The 20,117-nt window shown below is 46.6% G+C and overlaps 1 protein-coding gene across 1 annotated transcript; it reads right to left on the bottom strand.

The window, feature by feature from the left end:
- Positions 1-7,593: 7,593 nt before the first annotated feature.
- On the bottom strand, positions 7,594-12,779 carry CCR10 (C-C motif chemokine receptor 10). Its single transcript, XM_028703875.2, has 2 exons — positions 12,638-12,779; positions 7,594-8,761 (listed from the first exon to the last, which is right to left on the bottom strand). Exons 1-2 carry the CDS (start codon positions 12,665-12,667, stop codon positions 7,694-7,696), a joined length of 1,098 nt encoding a protein of 365 aa, XP_028559708.2. The 5' UTR covers positions 12,668-12,779; the 3' UTR covers positions 7,594-7,693.
- Between the last annotated feature and the right edge of the window lie 7,338 nt (positions 12,780-20,117).

The following is a 20,117-nucleotide window of genomic DNA, read 5'->3' as shown; positions in this document are numbered from 1 at the left end:
AATGACGCCCTATTTCGAGATAAGGAGATCCACCAGAAGGCCCAAAAGACTTTAAAGGACTATTTTGAAACAAACCTAAATACAGAGGTGGAAAAAAGAACAATCTGGGACGCAAGTAAAGCGGTGATGCGAGGATTTTTAATACAACAAAATTCAATTAAGAAGAGAAACCAAAATGAAAAGAAGGACAGGATTTTGGAAAAGGTAAAAGAAGGAGAGAAGAAATTGAGATCAAAACCCAAGTCCCAGGAGATTTTGAGAGAGATTAAGTTGTACCAGACACAATACATGGAACTGATGAACCAAGAGATTGAATGGAAGATTAAACAAATGAGACAAAAGACATTTGAATCTGCAGACAAATGTGGCAAGTTCCTGGCTTGGCAAATGAAGAAAAGGCAGAAATTAAACACGGTTACAAGTCTAGAAGTAGATGGGAAAAATATATGCAAACCTAATGAGATCAGGAATTGCTTTCTGAGTTATTTTAAAAAATTATATTCGCAGGAGCCGCAGAAGGAAGAAGACATAGACAAGTTCCTTAAACAATATGGATTACAAAAAATCTCTCACCAAAGTAAAATGGATCTAAACCAGAAAATAACAGAACAAGAGATAGAGGGCGCCATTCAAAATATGCAGTTGGGCAAATCTCCAGGACCAGATGGGCTGACTTCCAGATACTACAAAGCGTTGAAGGAATGGTTAGTGCAACCGTTTAAGGAAGTCTGCAATGAGATTTTGGAGGGGAGAAGGGCACCAGAATCGTGGAAAGAAGCATATATTACACTCATACCAAAAACTGAGACTGAAAAGACTCAACTTAAAAACTACCGCCCAATATCATTACTTAATGTGGATTATAAGATCTTTGCAGACATTTTGGCAAAAAGATTGAAAAGAGTGCTGATGGAAGAGATTCATACGGACCAAGCTGGCTTTCTCCCAAAAAGGCACCTGTCAGACAATGTTAGGAATATAATAGACATTTTGGAACTACTAGAGGTGAATATAAACACTAAAGCAGTTTTGATATTTGTGGACGCGGAGAAAGCCTTTGACAATATTTCTTGGAGCTTTATGAAAAAGAATCTTCATGGAATGGGGGTAGGCCAAGGTTTTGAGAATGGTATGGGTGCAATATATTCAGAACAAAAAGCAAAGCTGATTGTGAATAATATGATAACTGAGGATTTTAAAATAGAAAAAGGGACACGACAGGGATGCCCAATTTCCCCATTACTTTTTATATCAGTCCTGGAGGTGTTGCTAAATATGATTAGAAGTGACCAGCTGGTTAAAGGGGTTCAGGTCGGAGCCAAACAGTATAAGTTAAGGGCATTTGCAGATGACCTAGTACTTACCCTACAAGAGCCAGACACCAGTACGAAAAGGGTTTTAGAGTTAATTCAAGAATTTGGTCAAGTGGCCGGGTTTAAACTGAACAAACAAAAAACTAAGGTTTTGGGGGGAAAATTATCAGTCATGGAAAGGGAGAAGTTTCAGAATGAAACAGGTTTGACGGTGGTTAAGAAGGTGAAATATTTGGGGGTTCATATGACATCTAAGAATTTGAATTTATTTAAAGACAATTATGAGAAATGTTGGTCGGAAGTTAAAAAGGATCTGGAAGTATGGTCAAATTTGAAGCTTTCAATGTTGGGCCGAATTGTAGCTATAAAGATGAATGTATTGCCTAGAATGTTATTTTTGTTTCAAACATTGCAAATTCTGGACAAGATGGACTGTTTCAAGAGGTGGCAGAAGGACATTTCGAAATTTGTCTGGCAGGGCAAAAAGCCCAGAATAAAATATAAGATATTAACGGATGCGAAGGAAAGAGGGGGATTTGCCCTGCCAGACTTAAAACTGTACTATGAATCAGCGTTCTGCTGGATTAAAGAGTGGATGCTCCTCGAGAACACAGACATTTTGGACCTAGAAGGTTTTAATAACGCATTTGGTTGGCATGCATATTTATGGTATGACAAAGTTAAAGTGCACAAGGCTTTCAAAAATCACATTGTTAGAAAAGCACTGTTCAATGTTTGGATTAGGTATAAAGATTTGCTGGAGAATAAAACCCCAAGGTGGTTGTCACCTTTGGAAGCTAAAGCGGTGAAAAAACTTAATATGGAGGCCAGGTGGCCAAAATATTGGGAAATTTTGGAGCAGGAGGGGGACCAACTGAAATTACAGAGTTTTGAAAAATTAAAAACAAAAGTACGAGACTGGCTCCATTATTATCAAATAATGGAGATGTATAAACAAGACAAGAAAATTGGTTTCCAGGTGGAGAAATCAAAATTAGAAACAGAACTGTTAGAATCTAATGTTAAGAACTTGTCAAGAATGTATAACTTGTTGCTGAAATGGAATACACAAGATGAAATAGTTAAATCAGTTATGATTAAGTGGGCACAGGACATTGGTCATAATATCATGTTCGCTGACTGGGAATGGTTGTGGACCACCGGTATAAAATTCACGGCATGTAATGCCTTAAAGGAAAATATTATGAAAATGATTTATAGGTGGTACATGACCCCAGTCAAGCTAGCAAAAATATATCATTTGCCTGATAACAAGTGTTGGAAGTGTAAAGAAACTGAAGGTACTTTTTACCACCTTTGGTGGACATGCCCGAAGATTAAGGCGTTCTGGGAAACAATATATAATGAAATAAAAAAGGTACTTAAGTGTACCTTTCCTAAGAAACCGGAGGCCTTTCTTTTGGGCATTGTCGGCCAATTGGTGTCGAAGAAAGACAGAACTTTCTTTATGTATGCTACTACAGCAGCAAGAATACTCATCGCAAAGTATTGGAAGACCCAAGATTTACCTACTCTGGAAGAATGGCAGATGAAGGTGATAGACTATATGACGCTGGCAGAAATGACTGACAGAATCTGTGAACAGGGGAAAGAGACGGCGGAGGAGGATTGGAAGAAATTTAAAGTTTATTTAAAGAAACACTACAAAATTAATGAATGTTAAAATGTTGAGGTTCAAGTAAGAAAAGGAGATTACAGTGACATAAGATTAAGTTAAAGAGTAAGAAGGGAGAAATCGATTAAAATTAAATTGAGGATTTGCTGGAACAAATTTGAAAATTAGGATGTAGAAAGGGGAGGTCTGGGGGAGTCGGAGAAGTTAGGTTTATGGAAAAAAAGGAGATGGAATTATTCATGTTTGTTTGTTTTTTTATTTGTTTGTATTGTCTTAAAAAATGCTGTAAAACCAATAAAAAATATTTTTTTAAAAAAAAATGAAATGGCCCAACCTTCCATGATAAGATTGGAAAATCAGAACTGTGGCTGTAAAAAATATAAAAAAGCCAAGAGTCAAACCTTGCCAGCTAGTAGACGCCACTGACGGGGGGTGGGGGGAATTCAGCCTTGCACCATGACTTTGCGTTTGCTGAGTACTGTGTCCAGTTCTGGGCACCACAGTTCAAGAAGGACACTGACAAACTGGAACGTGTCCAGAGGAGGGCAACCAAAATGGTCAAAGGCCTGGAAACGATGCCTTATGAGGAACGGCTAAGGGAGCTGGGCATGTTTAGCCTGGAGAAGAGGAGGTTAAGGGGTGATATGATAGCCATGTTCAAATATATAAAAGGATGTCACATAGAGGAGGGAGAAAGGTTGTTTTCTGCTGCTCCAGAGAAGCGGACACGGAGCAATGGATCCAAACTGCAGGAAAGAAGATTCCACCTAAACATTAGGAAGAACTTCCTGACAGTAAGAGCTGTTCGACAGTGGAATTTGCTGCCAAGGAGTGTGGTGGAGTCTCCTTCTTTGGAGGTCTTTAAGCAGAGGCTTGACAACCATATGTCAGGAGTGCTCTGATGGTGTTTCCTGCTTGGCAGGGGGTTGGACTCGATGGCCCTTGTGGTCTCTTCCAACTCTATGATTCTATGACATGTGTCCAGTGGCGTTTCTGGACAATAACATCTTTCCACTGTCCCAAAACCTGAGATTGAAAGTGTGGGTCCTATTGTTTGGATGGAATCAGGGGATGGTTTGAACTGTTACAGTCACCCCTGTCAGAATTCAGTTGGATCTGGAGTGTTGGCAGACTGCAGGAGCCCTGCATTCTGAAGCTCTGAGTTAAGAACAGAACCGGAACCTTTTAAATTGACAGTTATAGCCTGTGGATGGCTTCAAGAAGGATCCTTGTCCTTTAATTATCCCAACTTTGAGGTGTTGAAAGAACGTAAAAAAAGAGAAGCTATAAAGTCTCGAGGGAGAAGGCTCCGGTTGACCAGAAGCAAGTGGCATTTTAGGGCATACTCTGAAGCAAGGAAGTTGTTTGCCACCTTTGACATGTCCAACCTGAGTTCTCAAAGGTCCTGAGAGCATTCTTAGGACTTTGCTGGATTTGGCAAGAACTGGATACCAGAAATGAGGGGAGAAGCAACACATTCCAACACCTTAACCAAAAAGGGATCCTGTATTGAACATGGACTATAGAAATGAGAAAGGCCTTTGAAGAGCCTTTGAAGACATCCCTAGCTGAACCACCAGCACCGGCATTGCCCAGTCCCTTTAAATCCTACATACCATATGTGAATGAAATGAAGGCTGTGGGATGGGGAGTGTTGGTACGGAGAGGAGAACCCCAGTGGAGGACAGTGGAGAATCTTGATTCTGTGGCCCAATGATGGCCAACATGCCTTTGAGCAGCAGCAGCATTTTTCCTCCCTCTGCAGGAGGCTGAGAAGGTGACTTTGGGAGCTGATGTGGGAGGTGATATTTTGCATGGAGCACCTCCGATTCTGAGCACCAAAGGAAAAGCTTCTTCTTCATCCTACTTGCCAGTTCAAGTATGAGGTTTCCCTACTGACTAACCCAAATCTGACTTTGAAAGGGTTTAAGGTGCTCGTTTTAACATTTAAAGCCCTATATGGCCTAGGACACATGTACCTACGGAACCACCTCTCCTGGTATGTCTCACGGAGGACCTTACGGTCTTCAAACAAAAACATTCTGGAGGTCCCGGGCCACAGGGAGGTCAGGCTGGCCTCAACCAGAGCCAGGGCTTTTTCGGCTGTGGCTCCGATCTGTTGGAATGCTCTGTCACAAGAGACTAGGGCCCTGCGGGACTTGACATCTTTCCGCAGGGCCTGCAAGACAGAGCTGTTCCACCAGGCCTCACAGAACTCTAGCCCAATGTTTGCCATCAATTTAATTTGAACTGATTTTATAATGAATTGATTTTAGAATGCTGTATTATTTTACTGTTAGCCACTCTGAGCTTTGGCTGGGGAGGGCGGGATATAAATAAAATTTTATTATTATTTATTATTAAGTTTGTGGATGAACCCAGCTTCATGGCCGAAGGAAGGAGATATTCAAGATTGGCTGTGGTTGCAGCAAAGACAATCCTTACCCAAGAAGGACTGCTCCCTCATTTTTCAGCACAAGAGGTTGAACTGGTGGACTTGACTAGGACTCTCCAGATCTACAAAAATTCTACTTATGCTTTTGGAACAGTGCAAGCCCACGGCCTTTTGTGAAAGGAGAGAGAATTCATTACTGCAGATGGACAGCAAGTAGCCAACAGATCTCAACTGCTCGCTCTCCTAGACGCCCTCTTCTTCCCTGTGATGTTTGTCGGATCCACGGAAGAGCAACAGACCCAAGCTAGGAGGCGAAAGACAAAGGATGAGAAACCTCTAAGGAAGTGGCAAGAATGCTATCTTCTGGGCAACGTGCAATATTTTCACCAAGGACTGGCCCCAACCACAGCATACTGAAGAAAACATGATTTGAATTTGAGAATAAGGAACCTTGAAGCCAAATCTGGATGGTGGACTTTTGATGGTACATCTTGAAGGAAATGCATCAACAAGGACACATGAATGCAGTGAGAGAATTGGGAGAATTGGTTTCTAGAATGGGCCCATGTTACATGTGAACACTGTAGCCACAACCCATGAGGAGATGTGAGTCCAGGAGTGAAATATATATATTTTAGTAAAATGCAATTTTCTGTTGTATTCCTTATGATCTTTTAAGTTATGTTGGTTTGTTGCTTTGCTAAACAGCTTCCATTTGGCGTGTGCAGAGTACAGTTGTTTTTGTAATGTATATCAAGTGAAAGATGCTAGATTAAGTGTGCATAAACATGCATATATTAGTGAAGATCACACACACGCACAAATGCATTGTACTAGCACCAATTGCTTGTAACAATTTGGATGCTAGGCAAAATTCCATACAAAAAATGGGTGCAGCAGGAGAAATCTGCTCCTAAAATGCTGACAAATGTTCACGAGGACTAAAAAATAATTGCAGACTGATGCAGAACTGTGGTGAACTGAACTTCATATTGGCAAAATGGGAAATTGATGAACCTGGCAGATTTGCCCATCCTTATTTGTGTGCCAGGTGGGTGTGCTGTCCAGGGCTGTTGAGGGGACACTTCAAGGCTCTTTCTCTCTTTTCTTCAAGGTCCCTCCTGCCCCCCTTCTGACAGTTCTTTATCTTTAAGGTAGACTTGGACTGGACAGACCTCCAAGCAGAGAACTGTCTTCTGGAAAGCAGGGCTTTGTGTGGTGTTGTAAGAATTCTAAGGTCCCTAATATAAAATAAACATTCATAATTGTACAAGACAAACACATACATAAGTATAAAAACCATGTGTCTGAAATAGTACAGGAGAGCAATCCTGAAGTCATTTTGACCCTCCCAAATTGACCTCAGCGCCTAGGACTTGCCGATCGTCAGGTCGGCGGTTCGAATCCCCGCGGTGGGGTGTGCTCCCGTTGCTCGGTCCCAGCGCCTGCCAACCTAGCAGTTCGAAAGCACCCCCGGGTGCAAATAGATAAATAGGGACCGCTTACTAGCGGGAAGGTAAACGGCGTTTCCGTGTGCTGCGCTGGCTTGCCAGATGCAGCTTGTCACGCTGGCCACGTGACCCGGAAGTGTCTGCGGGCAGCGCTGGCTCCCGGCCTCTAGAGTGAGATGAGCGCACAACCCTAGAGTCTGTCAAGACTGGCCCGTACGGGCAGGGGTACCTTTACCTTTACCAGGGTGAGCCTGTTACCTGGATTCAGGAATTAAAGTATTTAGCATCACAAGAGAATGGCTAGGCTGCTCAGGTAAAGCAATTAGTGACCATTAACAGATATCCTGGCCAACAGAATTTCTGCAGTAGCCCGCCTCCTGTGATGTGTTTCTGCTGTGGACCAGCCTCCTTCTGTGAAGTATGGGTGATGTTGGGGGGGGGGTGGTCTTGAGCTACAGGGTGGGCAATTTCAAAAGCCTATATAAGGGCTTGCACACCATTGTTCCTGGTTCCTCCTCCCACCTGCATGTGGTGTGTGGGGACCCTGTTGCAACAGTTTGATAAAGATCAGGCTTACTAGCTGCTTCACTTCTCAATATTCTCTGGTTGGCCTCTGTCATTTTCTCCTACCGATAGGGAACCTACTTAAGGACTCTATACAGGCCCATAAGGGAAAAGGACCAAGTTTTTTCTAGATCACGTGGGTATCCTGCACATTGCACACAATACAGGGCCCATGTGGTCTTCACAGTTTACAGTGAAATGAAGAACGACAAAGCATCATCCTAAAATAAAGGCTTTATTGCCAAAAAATGCAGGAAACGGGTATGTGTTTGCATGTGTGTTTTGCGAGATGCCAAGACTCTTCCTGGGTGGGTGGCACTCGGGTGCTGCTCTTTCACGGTGCCACTCCTGAGATTCCTTCCAGATGGGTGGTGAACGATGCTTGCTGCCTGAAACCTCCAGGCTTTTCACCACAGCATGCCCATTGCCTCAGGCAGCCCATATCCCGGCTCAGCCGTTGCAGGTCCTTACGGAACCGCATGCCCAGGAAGGTATGGAGCACGGGGTTCAGACAGCAGCGGGCAAAGGCCAAGGCACTGGTGATGAGGAGGGCCAAGTCCCGTCGGAGGATGACTTTGCAGCTCAACGCCTGGTGTCCCATCAAATCGGCCGTGTCCAGTGCGGTGAGCAGCGCGTAGGGCAGCTGCAAAGCCAGGAAGACCAAGACCAGGGCCAAGATCAAGCGCAGGGCTTTGAGAGACTGGGCACACGGGGAGGCCAAGAGAGCGCGGGCGATCGCTGTGTAGCAGGCCGCCATGACTGCGAACGGGAGCACAAAACCCAAGGCCACTTGCACCAGGCTGATGGCCGCTGTGACGTCTGCCACCCTGCAGAGGCTCACGCCCCCGTAGTCCTCTACACGGGCATACAAGAAGTGGGGCAGCGCCAGAGCCGCGGAGAGCAGCCACACCAGCCCTGAGCAAAGCCGACCCCAGCAGGTGGCGGAGGAGTGCAGGCGATGGGCGACGGGTGCCCCCACGATGGCCACGTAGCGGTCAACGGTGAGGCCCATGAGGGACAGGAAGCCGCTGTAGAAGTTGAGGGCGTGGAGACCCTGCAAGGCCTGGCACGTGCCGGTGCCCGGGCTCCAGCTGCCCACCATCCCAGCCACGCCCACGGGCAGCGTCAGGAGCAGCAGCAAGTCAGAGACGGCTAGGTGCAAGAGCAGGACGTCCCCGAGGGACTGGGCCGTGTGATAGCGGGTGCGCACCAGCAACAGGATCCCGTTGCCCAGGACGCCCAGCACACAAAAGAGGACAGCCATGACAGGAAGGTAGATGTGAGCCACAGCACGGAGGGCTGCCTTTTCGCACACCTCGGGCAGGTCTGGCGGCGATGCGTTGTATTCCCACGGGTACCACTCGGTGGTGACCGCTGGCTCATTCATCCAAGCAATCGACTCCTGCAAAGCAGGGGGGCGGTGCTTATTATCATGCTTTATTATTACGGTGGTACCTCAGGTTACATACGCTTCAGGTTACAGACTCTGCTAACCCAGAAATAGTGCTTCAGGTTAAGAACTTTGCTTCAGGATGAGAACAGAAATCGTGCTCCGGCGGCGCAGCGGCAGCAGGAGGCCCCATTAGGTAAAGTGGTGGTTCAGGTTAAGAGCAGTTTCAGGTTAAGAACGGACCTCTGGAACGAATTAAGTACCGTATTTTTTGCTCTATAAGACTCACTTTTTCCCTCCTTAAAAGTAAGGGGAAATGTGTGTGCGTCTTATGGAGCGAATGCAGGCTGCGCAGCTATCCCAGAAGCCAGAACAGCAAAAGGGATTGCTGCTTTCACTGCACAGCGATCCCTCTTGCTGTTCTGGCTTCTAAGATTCAGAATATTTTTTTTCTTGTTTTCCTCCTCCAAAAACTAGGTGCGTCTTGTTGTCTGGTGTGTCTTATAGAGCGAAAAATACGGTACTTAACCCAAGGTTCCACTGTATTACTGTACTGGCCTGAATCTGAGCTTCGCTTTTCTCCCAAATTCCAACCCTGAAAAGTTAAAAGTGTGGCTTATATTTACAGCCCTACGGTATGCAGCCAGGAGCAAATAGCGCCAATAGCACAGCAAAGTGGTGGGTTAAAGGGTTTAAAGGGTTAACTTTGGATGCCCTGGTGGGCCAGGACTGACCCTGGGGGTGGAGGTTCTCCATCCCTGGTGTCACTCCCCTTTAAAGCTATCTAAGCTGCTGGTCTCCACCTTGAATGAATGAATGAAGGCGGGGCGGGAACCTTGTCTTGGGGTAGCAAATTGCATAGTGTAACTCTGTGATGTATGAATCTGTTCTGAATTTCTATAATTCGACTTCACTAGATGATTCCAGTTTCTAGTATTACGAGAGAGAGAGAGCGAAACAACCTCTCCATTCACTTTCTCCACAATACAGTGGTACCTCGCAAGACGAATGCCTCGCAAGACGGAAAACTCGCAAGAAGAAAGAGTTTTCCGTTTTTCAAGGTGCTTCGCCAGACGAATTTCCCTATGGGCTTGCTTCCCAAGAAGAAAGCCCATAGGGAAATCTCCGGGGACCTCTTTTAAAATGCTGGCGGTCGGGAGCAAAGACTTTCGCCCACCGCCGGCCTTCAGAAGAGGTCCTGGACCTCTTCTGAAGGCCGGCGGGGGGCAAAAGTCTTTGCTCCCCCCCGCCTGCCTTCCCAGGACAGCGGAGACTTCTCCGCTGTCCCGGGCGATCTTAAAATGCTGGCGGGTGGCAGCGAAGCCTTCGCTGCCGCCCGCCAGCATTTAAAAATCGCCCCGGGACAGCAGAGGCTTCGCTGCCGCCCGCCAGCATTTTAAAATCGCCCCAGGACAGCGGAGGCTTCGCTGCCGCCCGCCAGCATTTTAAAATCGCCCTGGGACAGCGGAGAAGTCTCCGCTGTCCCAGGGGCTTTTAAAATGCTGGCGGTTGGCAGCAAAGCCCTCCTGTCCCCGGAGCTTGCGGGGCGGGAGGTGGGGAGAAGGGCTTTTCTTCCCACCGCCAGCCTTCAGAACAGCCTGAAGGCTGGGGGTGGGAAGAAAAGCCCTTGTCCCCCCCCCCCAGCCTTCAGAAGAGGTCGGGGGACAGACTGTCCCCGGACCTGGTCTGAAGGCGGTTTCCATAGGAACGCATTGATTGATTTTCAATGCATTCCTATGGGAAACCGTGCTTCGCAAGACAAAAAACTCGCAAGAAGAAAAAACTCGCGGAACGAATTAATTTCGTCTTGCGAGGCACCACTGTATGCATCATTTTAGATACCTCTTCATGTACATTGCTTTACAGGCACCAGCAAGTAGTGTAATAACCAGTACAGACTAACAGGATGCTTAATCTCAACTGCTAGTTGATTTCTTTTTCCCTTTTTGCAAGTCACTTTGTGGTGGGGCTGCTATCCCTCTGCTCCCCACTGCCTACCAGTAACAACCTCTTTCAAAGTAATTCCGCTATGTTTGTGCTGATGATTATTATTGCACTATTTAATAAATTTATACGTCACCTTTCGTCCAAGGATCACACAGCAGTTCACAATATAAAAACACAAAAATGCACACTATAGTTACAAACAAAACAGTTACGCACACAAGTATTATGATGTGGGAAGGATCTCAAGGAATAAACTGGTGGGGTTAATCTAGAATAGTCCTGTGCTTGGCGCTTGGGATTCCATAGGAACATAATACAGTGGTGCCTCGCAAGACGAAATTAATCCGTTCCGCGAGTCTCTTCGTCTTGCGGTTTTTTCGTCTTGCGAAGCACGGCTATTAGCGGCTTAGCGGCTATTAACGGCTTAACGGCTTAGCGGCTTGGCGGCTATTAACGGCTTAGCGGCTTTAAGAAAAAGGAAACAAACTCGCAAGAACTCGCAAGACGTTTCATCTTGCAAAGCAAGCCCATAGGGAAATTCGTCTTGCGGAACGACTCAAAAAACGGAAAACCCTTTCCTCTAGCGAGTTTTTTCGTCTTGCGAGGCATTCATCTTGCGGGGCACCACTGTAGGTAAAGGTAAAGGAGCCCTGAACGGTTAAGTGCAGTCAGGCGACTATGGGGTTAATAATAATAATTATACCCCGCCCATGTGGCTGGGCTTCCCCAGCCACTCTGGGCAGCTTCCAAAAAAATATTAAAATACAGTGGTACCTTCAGGTTACACACGCTTCAGGTTACAGACTCTGCTAACCCATAAATAGTGCTTCAGGTTAAGAACTTTGCTTCAGGAGGAGAACAGAAATTGTGCTCCGGCGGCACAACAGTAGCAGGAGGCCCCATTAGTTAAAGTGGTGCTTCAGGTTAAGAACAGCTTCAGGTTAAGAACGGACCTCCCAAACGAATTAAGGACTGAACCCGAGGTACCACTGTACTGTAATACATCAAACATTAAAAGCTTCCCTAAACAGGGCTGCCTTCAGATGTTTTCTAAAAGTCTGGTAGTTGTTGTTCTCTTTGACATCTGGTGGGAGGGTGCCACTACCGAGAAGGCCCTCTGCTCTTCTCACTTTCATGCCAAGGGAGCCGCCGTTTGTCCGCAGACAGCTTTCCGGGTCATGTGGCCAGCATGACCAACCCGCTTTTGGCACAACGGGACACCATGACGGAAACCAGAGCGCACGGAAACGCCATTTACCTTTCTGCCATAGCAGTCCCTATTTATCTACCTGCACTGCCGTGCTCTCAAACTGCTAGGTTGACAGGAGCTGGGACAGAGCAACGGGAGCTCACCCCGTCGCTGGGATTCGAACCGCCGACCTTCTGATCGGCAAGCCCAAGAGGCTCAGTGGCTTAGACCACAGCGCCACCCTCTGCATAATAATACATAATAATAGCCTGCTGGTTCAAGGCAATGGTCCATCTCGTCTAGCATCCTGTTCTCACAGTGGCAAAACCAGGTGCCTATGGGAAACTAGCAAGCAGAATTCGAACACAAGAGCACCCTCCCTTCCCGTGGCTTCCAGTAACTGGTATTCGAAAGCATTGCTGTCTGCAGCGATGGAGACAGAGCATAACCATCACAGCTAGGACAGTTTGTCTAATCCTCTTTTAAAGCCATCAAAGTCGGGGACAGTCCTGGTCGAGCCAGTCCCATAGTTTGACTGTGTAAATAAGTTATTTTTATCCGTCCTAAATCTTCCGGCATTCATCTTCATTGGATATCCACGGGTCCCAGGGTTGCGAGAGAGAGAGGAAAACATTTCTCTACCCACTATCTTGTAATTTCACGAACTTCTCCTCCTGCTCGTCTTTTCTCGAAAGGGGAATTGCAAGGAGTATACCCCAGTCGCTCTTGAGAGCAAGTCCTCTCCCACTTACCTCAACTTCAACGTGCTCTTTGCCCTCCATCGTGTCGCAGTCACATCCTTGAAGGCTGTCTCGGTTTTTTTATATGCCGGCTGCTCTGCCGAGCAATTTTGTGGCTGATTCTGAAAGGGCTCGCCCCCTCCTTGATACTGTGATAAACACGCTAAGAATAAGCGCTGCATTAACCACAGCTAAACCGAGCAAGCCTGGGCTTACTTTGCAGATACGACACGGTGCGTGCGATGGAGATAATTTGCAAAAGTGTTGTGAATCCCACACAGTTTAAAAGTTGGGGGAGGGTTTCCACCTGTTCAGGGCATGCTTGTAAGCAAAGTTATGAAATCTGCTTTGAGTGTTTGTGGGTGCAGAATGATGGGGCGGAATTTCCCTCTCCTCAGGGCCGATTAATGAAAGTGTGATGTTGTATAGAAGACACAACTTCAAACCCATCACATCGTGTCTCTTTTCAGTGAAAAATGACGCCAGTGGTCCATTTAGTCTGGCATCCTGTTGTTGCAGTGGCTGACCAGTGAGAAGCCCAAAGGCAGGATCCGAACGCAAGGGCGCTGTCCTCTCCTGCGGTTTTCAGGAACTGTTATTCTGACAGTTGCTGCTTCTCACTATGAGATGTAAGAGGAATGTGTGCAGATTGAACATTTATGCTCCCTGTTCTCATCCACCATACAGCAATAAAGGCAGCCCTGAAACAGATCCCTTTAGAACTACAGTACACAGCTGTCAACCGTTCCTTATTTGGCGGGAAACTCCCTTATCCCAGTGCCGTTTCCCGCTGCTGTCCCTTATTGATGATGTCCCTTAAATTTCCCGGGTTTCAAAGGGAGCAGCTCCTCTCCCTCCCTCCCTGCCGGCCAGGGAGGAGGGAGGCTCCAACTGTGTTGCTTGGCTGCGTTGCTCACCCAATAAGGAGTCTAAGAATGACTGGGGGGTGGAGCTTGCATGCCTTGTGCCAAACAAATCGGCTGCGTTGCCTGGGGACTCACCTTTGCTCAGCGCTTCCCAGCGGAGAGGTGATGGTGGTTTTCCTTGCTGCATCCCCTTTGCCGGGTTGCTGAGCTGTGGGAACCACCGCTTGAGGCTTCGTTTGGCTGCTGGCTGGACTTTCTGCCTTTGGCTCGGAGGGGCTCAGAAGTTGAACATACCTGTGCCTGGAAAATCCCTTATTTTGGCTTCTGATCCCTCATGTTCGAGGCTGCTGGTCCCTTATTTTCAAATTTGTAAGTTGACAGCTATGCTACAGTAGATGCTCGGGTTGCAAACGTGATCCGTGCGGGATCCACGTTCGCGACCCTCAGCGGTGCGTGTGCGCACGCGCGGGTTGCAATTCGGTGCTTTTGCGCATGGGCAAAGTGCAATTTAGCGCTTTTGCACATGCGCAACCGCCAAAATCTGGAAGTAACCCATTCTGGTACTTATGGGTTTCGGCTGGTCCATAACCCGAAAAAACGCAACCTAAAGTGTATGTAACCCCAGGTATGTCTGTATGTAGAACAGTGACAAAGACAAAACCACCACCAACAAAAAAGTTCTCTTTTTAAAAAAGTCATTTTTATTTGATTTTACAAATATAAATTTATAACAAAACCAAATACATAGCCATATAAAGAGATTCCTCTATATCTCCAGACTCACCCCCCAATCCCCTCCATAGGTCCTATTGTCTACTTTTTCAACTGCATATCATTTCATAATCTACGTTTTTTATCTCTCCATATTGTCCATAGTGTTTGTTACATTACAAGTGAGATTGAAATCCTGCTAATGTTTTCATCTGCTAACAGTGGTTCTCCTCAATAAATTATAAATTTTCTCCATTCTTTTTTGAAGTTTTTGTCGTCTTGGTCCCTGAGCTTTCCGGCAAATTTTGCCATTTGGGCGTAGTCTAACAGCTTAGTTTGCCATTCCTCTCTGGTAGGGACTATTTCTTCTTTCCATCTCTGGGCTAATAGCATCTGTGCTGCTGTTGTCGCATACATGAAGAGCCTTTTCTGTTCTTTTGGGATGTCGGTACCTACAATTCCTAATAAGAAGGCTTCTGGTGTTGTATTTTTACAAAAGTTATTTTAAACATTTTTTTTCAAAGAATGTACAAAACAGGCTCAAACATGTGTTGGAGATGTAAGGAAAAAGAAGGGACTTTTTATAATGTGTGGTGGGATTGCAGTAAGATCAGAAAATTTTGGGAAATGATATATAATGAGTTGAAGAAAATGTTCCTGTCAGAGACTGCCTCCAGGTCCCAGCTCACAGAGGACCCACGCTAGCCAGCGGTAATATACAAAAGTCTTTATTAAAGTACAGTATCCATTTTCAAACCCTAGCGTGAGTCTCTACGTCTAGACACTAGACCGGCGAAGCTCCGTCTGAGTCTCCGCCCCCTGTGCACCAGCTTAAGACTCTAGCCTTACTCCACCTTTTCCGTCTCTCCTTCCGCCTCTGGGTCCTACCGCCCCCCGGGGTCCCTTCCTTCCTGGACGCTTCGGAGGCGGACCCTTCGGACTCTTCCCCCTCCCTTCGGCGGGCTTTAGGACCTGGCTCCCTATCCGGGCTGCTCATTGCGCCCCCCTCTTGTACATTTGAACTTGGCGCGCGCGTGCTGCCTCCGACCTTCCTTTTGACCGTTTCCTCACTCTCTGATGCAGGCGTGGCTAACCCTGACTCATGTCCTTCCGCTGACGGAAGGCTGCCTGCTGCCGATGCCTGGGGCTCCTCCCCCCTACTGCTCTCCGGTGGGGAAGCTGGTCCCGATTTCCAGCTGCTGCTCTCTGAGTCCCCTCTGGCCCCTCCTTCCTGAGGTGTTCCCTCTGGCAACCCCCTAGCTCTGACCACGGGAGCCCCTTTCTGTGAATCCTCCGATTCGCTGGATAGACTTAGAGACCTCGGGCGGCTCTCATCGCTCACTTCTCCCTCGGATTCCTCTCCCTCGGTCTCTAATTCCTCCCTTTCCTGTCCCTCTGCTCCTGAGCCTCTGACAGTTCTAATTAACATTTGTTTAAAAAACCGGAAGCATTTTTGTTAGGGATTGTTGGGAAAGACCTGCCAAGGAAATTTAAGAATATATGTATGCGACAACTGTGGCAAGAGTCTTAATAGCACAAGGATGGAAGAATGAAGAAACCCCGACTAAAGAACTGTGGCAAGAGAAACTGAGGGATTACGTGGAACTGGCGAAACTGACACACAAATTGCGGGACAAGGACAACTGTGACTTTAAAGAAGAATGAGAAGTACTTAAAGAAACAACAAAATGAATTGGACTCCTTGGCAGGTTTTGAATAAACACCCACAAATTTATTATTAATAACACATAGACAGATAAGTTAAGGATCTTTACAATTTTACAATATGCAGAGAATTATAAGTAAGGAAAACCAGGAGCTGAGGAGCTGAGAGAAGTCCAGGGGTTGAGGGGAGGGGGGTTCTTTTTTGAGGGGAGGGAGGAAAAAAATTAGGGAATTTTTTTTTTTTTTAAGATATGTTTTATTGTTAAAATATTAGGTTGTTGTTATGTTTAATAAAACGCTTTAAAAAACAAACAAACAAACTTTTTTTTTCAGTTCATTGTATATCCTTTCCTAACAAACAAACAAAAAAAAAACGTTCTCAGTGAGCTTCAAACAGCACTGTAAACCTTTTGTTTCAAGCTATCTGGAGCTGTGAACCACGGCATTTTTATTCAGGGACTGCAATATTTGTTTCTTCTGGTTCCCATTTGTCTAATGTTGACCTCCTAATTCTGGGTGCTTATTCCTCAGCTTATTCCCTTGACACCAGAGCAAAACAAAGAAAGAGGATCACAGAGGAGAGGAACTGTCCCATATTTTCCCTATGTGGGGCAGATGTAAATCCTATATTTCAGATTTCACTTTAGATTGGTTGTGTTTTGCTTGTGGGGGAGGACGTCATTACCTTTTCCCAGTAAACAGTCAAACACACATAAAAAATCCATTGTCATTAACAAGCAGATTAAACAGCAGTGGGGAAGGAGCCCTCCTTTTCTCTCGATGTTGGCTGAAAAATCAATTTGGTTTTAATTTTAATAGGCTTTTGGATTTGGGAAGTTATAATCCTGACGGGCTTTCCCCCATTCTCCAGGCCCCAAAGAGCTCATCCCTGCTTGGCCTTCATAAATAAAGGAGGCGTTTCTTCCTCCATCTTTTTAACAAGCGGGGGGCTGAGACCCCCACATCTGTCCCCCAAAGAGGCATGAACCCCACCCCACTCTCGCCACCCTTGCCCTCCTTTCTTAAAAGAACAGCTTCACGAAGGGGGAGGAACCCGCTAGCTCCCTGCTTTGGCAACAGAAAAACATATGGGCCCCCCTTTGTTGCCAAAAGAGAAAACAATACCAACAATTGTCTGAGTGCGGATTGCCAGTAGCAACAAAACAGGTTTGCCACCTTTTATTTCTGGCATTTTCCCAGTAGCGATGTATGGAAGTGAGAGCTGGACCATCAAGAAGGCTGATCGTCGAAGAATTGATGCTTTTGAATTCTGGTGCTGGAGGAGACTCTTGAGAGTCCCATGGACTGCAAGAAGATCAAACCTATCCATTCTGAAGGAAATCAGCCCTGAGTGCTCACTGGAAGGACAGATCCTGAAGCTGAGGCTCCAATACTTTGGCCACCTCATGAGAAGAGAAGACTCCCTGGAAAAGACCCTGATGTTGGGAAAGATGGAGGGCACAAGGAGAAGGGGACGATAGAGGACAAGATGGTTGGACAGTGTTCTCGAAGCTACCAGCATGAGTTTGACCAAACTGCGGGAGGCAGTGGAAGACAGGAGTACCTGGCGTGATCTGGTCCAGGGGGTCACGAAGAGTCGGACACGACTAAACGACAACAACATTTCTGGCATGCCTCCTCTGCTTGAGAGCTTTACATACCATCCAAGATTTCTCCAATGAAAATAGGGATGTCCTATTCCATTATTAAGGACATGGGTGGCGCTGTGGGTTAAACCACAGAGCCCAGGGCTTGCCAATCAGAAGGTCGGTGGTTCGAATCCCCGCGATGGGGTGAGCTCCTGTTGCTCGGTCCCTGCTCCTGCCAACCTAGCAGTTTGAAAGCACGAAGTGCAAGTAGATAAATAGGTGCTGCTCCAGCGGGAAGGTAAACGGCGTTTCCATGTGCTGCTCTGGTTCGCCAGAAGCGGCTTGGTCATGCTGGCCACATGACCCGGAAGCTGTTCGCCGGCTCCCTCGGCCAGTAAAGCGAGAAGAGCGCTGCAACCCCAGAGTCGTTTGCGACTGGACCTAACAGTCAGGGGTCCCTTTACCTTTACCTATTCCATGATGATGATGATGATGATGCCCCACCCATCTGACTGGGTTGCCCCATCCACTCTGGGGCTAGATCTACACAGCTATAAAAAAGGCTCTGAAAACTATCTGCAAAAAAAGTTGTAAAGCTCACAATTGAAAATATACAGTTGTACTTCGATTTTCGAACAGCTTAGTTCCCGAACAACTTGGAACTCAAACGCTGCAAACCAGAAGTAGGTGTTCCAGTTTTTGAACTTTGCATCGGAAGCCGAATGTGCTCCTGAGCTTCCATTTTTACTGCTGAGCAGCAAATTTGAAACCCCCACCCCGCATAGTAATAAGGTTTCCTTCCTCCTGTTTTTACCCTTAAGTAGCAAATTTAAGTCCCCCTATCCTAATTAAAGCCTTCCGTTTCTGATTGCAGGGTTCTGAGGTGATATTTGGTGCTTTTGTTTTTGCTATTTTTTGCATTTTTGCTGGTGTGGCTTTTTCATTTTTGTGTCTGTGACTTGTTCGTTTTATGATTGATTGATTGATTGATTGATTGATTGATTGAGTGACTGCAGAAATGGATAAAAGCGCCCCCCCCATCCAAACAATGACTATCATCAGTGCAGGTGAGAAAGAAAAAGATACCTTTTTATCATCTACAATACTGTCTTATTTATTTAATAAGACAGTACCAGCTCCATCTGGTACACAGGCTGAGACCCTACCTGCAAGCAGACTGTCTCGCTAGAGTGGTGCATGCTCTGTTTATCTCCTGCTTGGACTACTGCAATGCGCTCTACGTGGGGCTACCTTTGAAGGTGAACCGGAAACTACAACTAATCCAGAATGCGGCAGCTAGACTGGTGACTGGGAGCGGCCGCTGGGACCATATAGCACGGTCCTGAAAGACCTGCATAGGCTCCCAGTATGTTTCCGAGCACAATTCAAAGTGTTGGTGCTAACCTTTAAAGCCCTAAACGGCCTCGGCCCAGTATACCTGAAGGAGCGCCTCCATTCCCATCGTTCAGCCCGGACACTGAGGTCCAGCGCTGAGGGCCTTCTGGCGGTTCCCTCGCTGCGAGAAGTGAGGTTAGAGGGAACCAGGCAGAGGGCCTTCTCAGTAGTGGCGCCCTTTCATCAGATGTCAAGGAAATAAACAACTCTTATGACTTTTAGAAGACACCTGAAGGCAGACCTGTTTAGGGAAGCTTTTAATGTTTGATCTTTTATTGTGTTTGCAATAACCTCGGGTTACATACGCTTCAGGTTACATACACTTCAGGTTACAGTCTCCGCTAACCCAGAAATAGTACCTTCAGGATGAGAACAGAAATCGTGCTCCGGCAGCGTGGCGGCAGCAGGAGGTCCCACTAGCTAAAGTGGTGATTCACGTTAAGAACAGTTTCAGGTTAAGAATGGACCTCTGGAACGAATTAAGTACTTAACCCGAGGTACCACTGTATCCTGTTGGAAGCCACCCAGAGTGGCTGAGAAGGCCTGGCCAGATGGGCGGGGTATAAGTAAAATTGTTGTTGTTGTTGTTGTTTTTTAAAAGGCTGGCTGCAATTCACTAAGTGGAGAGCTGTAGTGTACCGTATTTTTCGCTCTATAAGACGCACCAGACCACAAGACGCACCTAGTTTTTGGAGGAGGAAAACAAGAAAATAAAATATTCTGAATCTCAGAAGCCAGAACAGCAAGAGGGATCGCTGCGCAGCGAAAGCAGCGATCCCTCTTGCTGTTCTGGCTTCTGGGATAGCTGCGCAGCCTGCATTCGCTCCATAAGACGCACACACATTTCCCCTTACTTTTTAGGAGGGGAAAAGTGAGTCTTATAGAGCAAAAAATACGGTATTTCTGCCCGTCACTGCGGACCAGCTGTTATTTCATGAACAGCGGCTGGTTCTTCCACCCCATCACACACCTGGGACTCTTTGTTCTCGCTTTCACCCTCAAGGTCCTTCATCCCCATCAATGCACAGGAAACATCAGTGGAAATGGCGAGGTAGAAAAGAAGCGGCTCTTGACGTCTGGCACGTATCAGCTTGAGGAGGTGGGACTCTGGAACAGAGCTCCACAACCATCCTTTGCAGCCCTCAGCATCACGGGCAGGATGGCACCCAAACGCAACAAGGCTGGTGAAATATACTCGGAGTCGAGAGTAGATTTCGTGCTCTTTGTTCACCTCATAGTGGTGAGGAGGAATGGAAGTTCCCCCAG

This window comes from Podarcis muralis, chromosome 13, assembly GCF_964188315.1.
Source record: "Podarcis muralis chromosome 13, rPodMur119.hap1.1, whole genome shotgun sequence".
NCBI classification, from domain to species: Eukaryota; Metazoa; Chordata; class Lepidosauria; order Squamata; family Lacertidae; genus Podarcis; species Podarcis muralis.
Note: the sequence above shows the minus strand (reverse complement) of the source record. Positions and strands in the feature narration are given on the sequence as shown.